At 35.9% G+C, this 10,111-nt stretch overlaps 2 protein-coding genes across 2 annotated transcripts; one reads left to right on the forward strand and one right to left on the reverse strand.

Annotated features, from left to right (window-relative positions):
• The first annotated feature begins 450 nt into the window (after window positions 1–450).
• Window positions 451–2,214, forward strand: LOC146735685 (uncharacterized). Its single transcript, XM_085506005.1, has one exon. The coding sequence runs from the start codon at window positions 451–453 to the stop codon at window positions 2,212–2,214; it is 1,764 nt and encodes a 587-aa protein (XP_085362131.1).
• Window positions 2,215–4,689: 2,475 nt separating this feature from the next.
• On the reverse strand, window positions 4,690–9,575 carry LOC146735686 (uncharacterized). Its single transcript, XM_085506216.1, has 6 exons — window positions 9,456–9,575; window positions 7,873–7,942; window positions 7,499–7,765; window positions 6,626–6,951; window positions 5,952–6,250; window positions 4,690–4,931 (listed from the first exon to the last, which is right to left on the reverse strand). The coding sequence occupies exons 1-6, from the start codon at window positions 9,516–9,518 to the stop codon at window positions 4,919–4,921; spliced, it is 1,038 nt and encodes a 345-aa protein (XP_085362342.1). The 5' UTR covers window positions 9,519–9,575; the 3' UTR covers window positions 4,690–4,918.
• Window positions 9,576–10,111: the final 536 nt, after the last annotated feature.

Raw genomic sequence — 10,111 nt, forward strand, 5'->3', positions numbered from 1 at the left:
ATAGAATCTTCCAAATCTAGTGAAAATTGTTCCAAATTCATATGAACACAAAATTACCCTTACGTAAATTTCCTGCTAGTATCTCGACATATGAAAACATAATTCTGACCAAGATTCTTGAAAAAAAAATTTGCAATTAAAAAGAAAAAAACTGCAAAATAGTTTGGAATTCTCCCAATTTATAGTCCCCTCTGTGAAGTAGCTATATGACTGCTTTCTGAGGCTTTAGGCGATCAGATTCAAGTTTGAAAAAATGGTTATGATTGGTCACATTTTTTTGCCGCAATTTTGGATGTCTTCTAAACATCTTGTCCCAGGGATGTATCCATACGCATGCGCGAGAATCAGCCTAGAACTCTTGATGAATTGGCTAAGTATGCCGACCGTTACTTAATTGCTCATGACAGGAAGTTGACCTCCCCTTGCGACTTCCCATGTATAAAATCTCAGATGCCGGGTGGTCAGGAAATCAATTCTGATGTTCAGTATTATAAATGCAAAGAGTATGGTCATATGTCTCGAGAGTGCAAAGTGAGGCCTTCACAGGGTTACGGGGTCAGATGTTATAATTGTGGCCGTTTGGGACACAGATCTGTTACATGTCGATTTCCAACAAGGTTTGGTAATAGGCCTAATGTGAAAAAAGTCGGTGCTGCTGTGGTTGATTTAGGTGGTGATGCAGAACAGGAAAGTGAAATTAGTGCAGTATGTTTAGTGCAACCCAAGTTCACAACCAAAGCTGATATTGAATCTTGTATTGGTGGTGGTGAGCTTTTGTTGGCTGGCGGAAAGAGAATACCACTAGTCCATAATGCCTGTTTCCAACAATCTGTTAAATCTAAAACCAAAATGCCTGTGGTAAAAGGAATGATTGGAGAGAAAGTGGTTACCACATTGAGGGACACTGGCTGTAGTGATGTGGTAGTAAAAAGAGATTTTGTTAGTGACAACCAGTACACTGGAAAGTTTTGTTGTATGCTCATGATAGATAATACTGCACGTACTGTACCTATAGCTAAGCTTTATGTAGACACCCCGTATTTCACTGGTGAGGTGGAGGCACAGTGTTTGCCTGATGCTATTTATGATCTAGTCATTGGTAATGTTGAAGGAGCCAGGGAACCAGATGATCTTGACCCACAATGGCAAGAAATTTGTGCAGTGGTTACTCGTGCTATGGCTAAGAAAGGTAACAAAATAGTTCCTTTGTGTGTACCTGACGGGGGTAAGTCATTAGATGTAAATAAGGCTCAGCTAGTAAAATTGCAGCATGAAGATCCATCTCTCAGTAAATATTGGTCCTTGAAGGAACCTAAGTTTAAAGGTAACCAGAAAGTTATGTTTCTGAAGAAAGGCGGTATACTATACAGACAGTTTACTCATCCTCATGTGAATCAGGGTAGGTCTGTTAAGCAGATGGTTGTACCTATGCCATTGCGTAACCAGGTCATGATGGTGGCGCATGATTCGATAACGGGAGGGCATATGGGCGTAAAGAAAACTAGTGATAGAGTCCTGAGCAATTTCTACTGGCCAGGAATACATGGTGACATAACAAGATTCTGTAGATCTTGTGATATTTGCCAGAAAACGGTACCTAAAGGTAAAATTGCAAAAGTCCCCCTTCAGAAGATGTCACTGATAGATGTGCCGTTCAAAAGGGTTGCTATTGATTTAGTTGGTCCTATTCACCCTCCTATTGAAAAAGGTCATATGTACATCTTGACATTAGTAGACTATGCTACCAGGTATCCAGAGGCAATACCCCTGAAACATATCAGTACAGAGGATGTAGCTGAAGCACTGGTTCATATGTACAGTCGCCTAGGTATACCCGAGGAGATTTTACATGACATTGGAACTCAGTTCGTGTCAGAGTGTATGTGTGAAGTTTCTCGTCTGATGAGTATTAGACAACTGTCAACCACCCCTTATCATCCAATGTGTAATGGGCTGGTTAAAAAGTTTAATGGTACGTTAAAAGCAATGTTGAAGCGTTTATGCAGTGAGCAGCCAAAGCAGTGGCACCGCTACATCAATGCATTGCTATTCGCCTATAGAGAAGTGCCCCAAGAATCAACAGGTTTTGCCCCCTTTGAGCTGTTGTATAGGAGGACTATCAGAGGTCCTATGCTTTTAGGAGTTAGTTTTTTATCTAAGCCACAATTTTGGATTTTAGGCATAACTATCAAATGTCTGCGCATTTGTTTCTGAGAGGTAATTCAACTGATCAACTGGATATGTTGTATATAACTAGTCTTGCCATAGCGTCATACGAGAATAATAATATAATTTTGATCAGTCACGTGGTTTGAACGCCATCTTGGATTGTTGAAAAAAATGTACAAATGATCTTTTTGGTATTGTATTATTTTTGACAACAACCACAGTGCATGTTTTTATCCAAGTGTCGGTACATAAATACTCGGTCCCTCAACATCCGCTTCAAGAAACGCTGTTGTTGGACGGTGCACATTGTGATTTAGGTCAGCTGGCAGTTTATCTTTATCGTCTTTATCGTCACAGTCTCATCCTCAGACCACTAAACATCTTTTGATGATTTGATGTTCTACTTTAAGTTGTCATGACTCACCCTTGATCCATCTCTGTTCACAATATCATGGCATGTATGAAAAGTTTGGTCGAACATAATTTTATACCGATTGTATTATGATCGAATTTGTCAGGGTTGTTTTGTACAAGTCTGTTAGTCTATGTTTGGTCCATGGTTAGTCTTTGTTGTGCATTCTGTTATGGCGACATCTTATATTCAACATTTTTCTGGGTAATCTGTTTGAGCCAGTATACAGTTCATTCTGAATTTAGGCGGTGAAGGGGAATAGCAAGGAGAACAATAATTTATACAGGAGGTGGTAGATGGAAATATATATTTTTATTGTTTTTAGTAATTTTCGTCCTACTCCCTGCACAAAAAACAAAGGCGTCAGTGAATCACCTAATGATTATAGTTTTAGTGCAGTCGGTGTTGTTTATTGATGCTGTCAACTTCTGTAAGTCTCCCATGTCGCATCTTTTGTTAGAGACGCCGCGTTAGAAAAACGAACAAGTTGCACAAACAGAAGTGCCTCTCAATCACCTGTTTATATTTTAGCACATACTGCACCATGGAAGGAAGATTCGGCGGCTGGCTTGGGTAGGTAGTAATATAACAAAACTAGACATGTTGTGAGCACGTGAAATTGATCTTACATAGATTTATTGGAGCTAAGTAAGCCTGGGTATGTTTGGGTTCAGGCAACAATATGAGGTTTGGATTACTTGCATTTCATAAACCTTGATTATATTTGTCGATGGTGGTGAAATTATGATGCCTGGATACACAGTCAGCTGGCGAACACGTGATAATAAAATAAATACGATATTTACTACATGGGGGCCGCCATCTTGAATGACGCATAAAACTAAATAAGAGACAAGTTGTGAAACGCGTTTTTCAGATTCCTACAAATCAGGACAAAAATACCAATCTTTCACAAAAATACGGTCCGTTGGGGTTATATTTAGCCAACCGATAACGAAATCCGGCCCAATTCGTCGTTTTTGTGTGAAAAAATCCCTTGCATACGAACACCTAATTACGCGAAGAACACTACACTAAGCCGGGGTATGTGAAACCGAAATTGTCATCTAAGCGCTAGGCCGTCGCTGATTGGCTGCTGAGCTGGAATGCAAATTTTTAGTTTTAAATACCCCAGGAAAGTGTTCTAGGTTCTTTGTGTAATTAGGTGTTCGTATGCAAGGGATTTTACCACACAAAAACGACAAATTAGGCCGAATTTTGTTAGCGGTTGGCTTAATATAACCCCAATGGATCGTATTTTTGTGAAAGATTAGTATTTTTGTCCTGATTTGCAGGAATCTTAAAAACGCGTTTCACAACTTGTTTCTTATTTAGTATTATGCGTCATTCAAGATGGCGGCCTCAATGTAGTAAATATCGTATTTATTTTATTATCACGTGTGCGCCAGCTGACTGTGCCTGGATAATGAATACAAATACAACACGCGATATAAAAACAAATTGAGACGGCCAAATATGGTTCCAGGTAAGTGTTTTTTTCATCCAATTTTCAATTACATTCAGAACAAGAATGTAAGAAAGTGAAGTTGAATATCACAGTATTAGGTATTAATTCATTACTGTGCACATTCTGGTTTTAAGCAACCTTGGTCATCGTAAATCGAAAAAAAGCACATAACTTACAATTTAATACATCCATCTAAATATTGGGGTCGTATTAATTACGTAATCTCTTTAATAATCAAATTACTGTCGCGGTTTGCTTGCCAGGTATTTCAGATACCAAATAGTGCTGTTCTCGCGCAGTTAGGCCTTGGGCTTTCATTTCTTATTTCTATTTATAAAGTTTTCCTGGCCAGTTTATTTATGTGGTAATATTTATGTGTACATTATTGAATGTTCTCTCAACCTCTTACCGCATGATAGTATCAACCTTGATGTAGTGTGTAGTGCGTCTTTGACGCCTTCACTCCTTCAGGGTAAGCCAATGTCAGAGGCGAGAACCATACCAAGGCTAGATTGTGCTGTACCTAATAAACTATTGTATGTATACGATTGACGGATGATGTGCATTAGGAGTTAATTTTTGATCCGATCCCCTGACCTAGAGACAACATCATTATTTATATTAAAACAATCACACAAACTTGTGAATCTACTCCTGGTATTACTATATTTATTATATATGCCTAATTATTATCACTGTGGCTTAATTCATTTCACCCAAACAAACAGATAACGATCTGGTGAGATGTAGAACCATTTTATATATCTACTAACAATACAACATACATATACATATCCCAATTATTTTGAATTACAATATAATTTTTGTTATGCTAATAAAATACTGTTTGTGTCCGTTTACACCATTAGTTAGTAATCACAGCTGGAAAAAAAAGAAGGAATTATAAGTTGTTTTCAAGTGATGTTAACATTATTTTATGTTCAGAATTGTTCGTGGAGTTTAGGTTAAACTGCTCTCATTTATATTAGTTGGTATCAATTATAATACTTGCGAATCAGCTTGAAATGAAATGCACATTTACCTATCACTGTGACATAAAAATGTCCTGAGAGTTATAAGCTGAAAGATTATTGTTAATATGCATGAAATATGTTACCATTTATTTTAAAGAAGAGGCATATTAAAACCATTTGTACTCGTCATGTTGTATGCGCAACATTTTCCATTCGCCGAAAATGATTTTTGTGTAACCAATTTAGTGTATCATTTAAATACCATAGGCTACTAGCAGGTTTTAAAAGAAACTCCTTCGTTGAACGATTTATTAATAAATTTAAAAGTATTACGCGATTTTATTAAAACCGTAAAAATGTATGATAAATATGTGCAATTAAAACACATTTGATTAATTTGTGGTGAAACCAACGAACTGCTTGTCTTTAATAGTGTTTTGTTATTATTTGAAAATATAATGTATGGTCAAATTGTCCTGGTTCTTGGTAATATTCAATCTTTCGTACACCTTGAATATAACAAGCGTCTCTAAAGACATTTTCCAAGCACCATTTTCTTTTTTAACTTTTGGTACTGAAACATGAGCATCGTATCGAAAATGCAGTAATGATAACACATAATACCAATAGTTGAAAATTCCACTAAGCTTATAATTACACGTAAGTATTGTCTACAGAGAAGTCACCACTGTCATAATTAGCAATAACTGACTTCAAATAATGTGTAGCTTCTGTTGCTAGAGTATGTGAGAATCGTCATACAATAACAGAAGACGCGCCAAACGACATCCTGACAGTGATACGCAACTGTTCATTTGACTTTAGTCATATTCTTGTCTATATAAAATTAATTTATTTTTTAATATTTACATTAAGATTGTATTACGAACTTAAATTGTTTGTACAAGTCTATAAACTGACAACTCACCTTTCAGGAACCATCCAACTCTCCCCAAGTTCATAGATATCGTTCTTAGACAATATTTGCCCATTAGGTTTCATGAAATCATCGTCAGGGTTACCATTATAATTTCCCAGTAATCCGCATACTTTACCACGCATTGCAGGATCCTTTAAATCGATGTCAATGCCGCGTATCGTCTTGGTCCAAATCAAAGAAACTCGGGGATACCATAGTTCAACGTACATGTGCTCATCTATGATGTTTACAGTACCTTCTTCGTTTCCTATTACAGCCTTTGATTTGGTGAACAAATTTCCTTTGATCTATGGAGCAAATGTTGTGATGATGTCAAATTTGTAATGAAGCGAAGTAATGAAATCACAAAAATAGTAATTATTTTATGTTATCTACCAATCCTGTAACCCCCCCTAAATTCATTATAATGGCTAGCTGTAACCATGATACACAATATTCATCTGTGAGTTAAGACAAAACGCTCCTGCACAAGCCACGTTGCAACTCTTCGTTTCAGCGGATATACAACAATGCAACTAGTATTGTTCCAAATTCGTCTAGTGACGAATGACTAATGAACACAAGATCAAAAGATATTACTATTATACTATTATATGTGCGTTGCCTTATTGGCGAAAAATAAATTATTGAAGATAGTAATAGAAACATGACTTCTATATTACCAAGAATGCATTTTTCTTCAATATACGTAACAACAGTTTTCCCCCAACATAAATATTAACTGTCTCAATTCGTGTCAATGGCTTGGCTCGTAGTTTGGAATATTTCCCACGAAAGTCAGCAGTGATTCTAAATGATGGGTTCATTATACTCGTGCAGTCTTGGGTGAGTATATATGTACAAAGACCTTGAAAGTTATACTTCACTCCATCGAATGTTGTGAAGTGGGGGTCTTTTTTCACTCCTGCGTCAGGTTCAGGTAATACTAATTGTTCTGATGTCGACTCATTTTGTTTTTCAAAAGTCCACTCTGTTTCGGGTGTCGAACCTAATGCATAACACAAATGCATGCTGTCAATAATGAATTATAATGTATTGATGCTAACCTGAGAAACATAGAATCAAATTATTGCTACCCTAAGTATTCGATGACAAGTGAAGTGCAACTGAACTAGCTACATTGCAATTACATTAAATTATATAGTTCAGTTATTTTAGGGTCCCATATTTTGCGCTGTTGGCAATTTTTTGTAAATTGAGTAAAAGCCATGAATTGAAAAAACTAGGGTTACCATTGACACAATGATCAATCGGTTTGATGTGAACACGCTCGATATTTTGGTATGGAAGTAGGAATGGTTACCATTGATAGTGCAAAATTTATTCTCCATTTATAACAGAAACAGTTATTGATGGAGGGGTATCCCAAGAACATTTATTGCAAGCTAAGGTTCGTCTTTAAATCTTAAGCCAGTAAATTAGATATATTAATACAATACAGAAGAAACAATACAGTAAACATAAATAATTTGCATCTGTTTTGGAGGTTTGCACTTGCAGCTAGTTTGCATTGCGTTATGTTAACTGTTACTCACATGGTTCCAAGACTCGCTGTTCATAAGTCTTTGTTTGATTAATTGTTAGATATACCCACGTAGCCCACGGACCTTTCCCTCCAAGAATTACTTCCTCTGTCATGTTGTTCTGACCAGGTGGTAGTGTCACTTGTCCCGAAGCACTGACACCATCAGTGCTATTTAATTGAAAATCAATAATGGCTTGTTGTTCATCATCTTTATTCACCTCAATTGTAAGGTCAATACGGCTATTGCAGTCTTTCCAAATCAAATTCATTTTAAGGTCTGGAAAAAAAAAACATGTACAGAATTGTCAGAAAAATATATCATGCAAAATAATATTTAGTATATGCAATACACTGAATGACTACAAAACTCAAAATAATATTTACCTCGTTTAGCTATGTTGTGCTCCTCATTATCATCTACCCCACTTGGATCCAAGTAATGATATTCTTTACCCTGTATGGTTTGATTGATGACAAACACAAACAATAGTCAGTAACCAACTGGTTAAGGAATTATAGAGCGAAATGCTTATGGTGAACACAACATGTAAACAAAGTGTAGTATTTGAAAATATTATTCTGACAATTTGAAATCTGTAATTAAAATCTAAATAGTGCTTTTTTGCCATTCTTGCTTGAAGGACTGTAAATATTATGAGCATCCTGTTTCTGCTTCTGTCGCATTCATTGCCTTGAATTGTCTGCCTTCATAAGTTTGTATAGGACATAACATCAAAGGGTAAGCCCAACCAGTTTTTTTGTAGCGTTTATTTGAATACAAAATCACAGTGATTCGTTTGTGACGATGCTACAGTAACTCAAACAAAGTAACATTCTCATTGCACACAAACTTTAACGAAATATTCCAAATAGCTAAACAACATTTAAAAGCTCACAGAGTTTACTATTTCAGTGACGGTACAAGACGAGTTGCTGCCCAATTGACAAGGCCTGAACGCTTCATATAGGTTAGATTCTCCAGATTAATTGCGGATGCAGTATAAAATCACTTGCGTCACTGGGCGTCAACGAGGCTAAACATAGAACGTGAAGAGCAAGCTGATAATAGAACAGTGTAAAAAACATCATCTATTCGGTTTGTAAACCATTTAAATAATTCAAAATTTTCTGTAATAGCTATAATAGTTACTTTTGAGATATAAATGAGCACATGTATGCAATCAAATCTCACAGTTTTATGTAATCAACTGATTTTTCAAATTATTACCAAATATGTTTAGATTCCAAAAGAATATGTTTGATTAAACTTATGTTTCTCTTAATATTAATAAGCATTTTTTTCGAGGGTGAATATATTGTAATAGTATCTTAGTTCACACGATATTATAGTTTACTGATAGTTACGCTAGAGGCAGTTAACAGGCCGAAGATCTTACTAGTTCCGTGACCATAAATATACATATTCGGAATTGCTGTATTTTAACGAAGTAATAATGCTCATTTGTCGGGTTTTAGCTCTTTAAGTCGAACGGCCATCCATTCATATAGCTCGACTATCTGGTTCCAATCCAGAGTGTTGCTGTTTACAATATGTGCCACGTGTTTAAATAATGAAGGGAACTTTATGGTCTTCACCTGAGTCATGTGAGAAAAACCAAGTTCTGCAAAGCATTCCTCTCCGATTAATTGGGTATTGTTGAGAACAAAGAATATTTTCACAGTAAACAAGCATTTTTGAACAGCACTTTCTTAACATGCTTGGCAAAAACCTTCCAACATCGAACAACAGCATAAGGCCACAAAGTAGTATTACTGTAATTATACACCAATGTCATCGAACATACTAGGGTTTTAAGAACGTGTGGAAATGTACGTGTTTGTGATTTCCATACAAAATTAATGTTTCCAATTAAAGTGAATGTTATGCGAGTAACATGATACATAAGGATTGATGTTATCTGCGAGCCCATATGGACACATATTGTTTGTTGATTAACCTAACTTACCTTTACAATCAATACAACACTTAAAAGCAGGGTAGTCACAGCTATAACATTGACAACGACCATCTTGAAATGCAGCTATATGATACCTCAGTGGAATAGATGCAGGGCAAACGTCGCTAGTGAATAATATAGACTATCTATAGAGATTGATTTCTAATTGATTATTCGATATGACGTCAGCATATGGTCATATCATAATATCATAAGCATATGGTTACACATCTAAAGGTGTTAAAGCACAGGAAGCAGATGTTACGCTATCAGGAGCATTATCTATGTTGTGCACACAGTGTCGCCTATTACTTCATAGTTCAAAGAGCATGGGTTACAGTTGTTTTATTTAACTACGCCATAACTATGTTGATGAGTATCAAATGTTACTTCTAATAATGTTATTAGGAATTATAAGTACAAAGATGGTACAATAGGACAATATCAGTGACATAATTTATTTCATTTAGAACACAATAGATGATGATAGTCCGTCAAAACACTGTTTCCGTTCTATGTTGTATTCACTTACTTAAAAACTTAAAATTATGCGTACGAATACAATATTACTATTGTGCATAGAACGTGAATTTTACGTTACATTTTCCTTTCTTAAAAGACAAATTAATCAAATATTAGTTTATAGTGGACGTGGCTTAGTGTTT

This window comes from Saccoglossus kowalevskii, chromosome 12 (genome assembly GCF_978046115.1).
Source record: "Saccoglossus kowalevskii chromosome 12, keSacKowa6.1, whole genome shotgun sequence".
NCBI lineage: Eukaryota > Metazoa > Hemichordata > Enteropneusta > Harrimaniidae > Saccoglossus > Saccoglossus kowalevskii.

Excerpts from the sequence above, each read along its gene's own strand:
- LOC146735686 (XM_085506216.1), bottom strand. The coding sequence starts at position 9,518 with ATGGTCGTTGTCAATGTTATAGCTGTGACTACCCTGCTTTTAAGTGTT. Across the intron at positions 7,943-9,455 it reads GTGTTGTATTGATTGTAAAG|GGTAAAGAATATCATTACTT; the intron begins GTAAGTTAGGTT and ends CAAACCATACAG. Across the intron at positions 6,952-7,498 it reads ACAGCGAGTCTTGGAACCAT|GTTCGACACCCGAAACAGAG; the intron begins GTGAGTAACAGT and ends GTTATGCATTAG.
- LOC146735685 (XM_085506005.1), top strand. The coding sequence starts at position 451 with ATGCCGGGTGGTCAGGAAATCAATTCTGATGTTCAGTATTATAAATGC.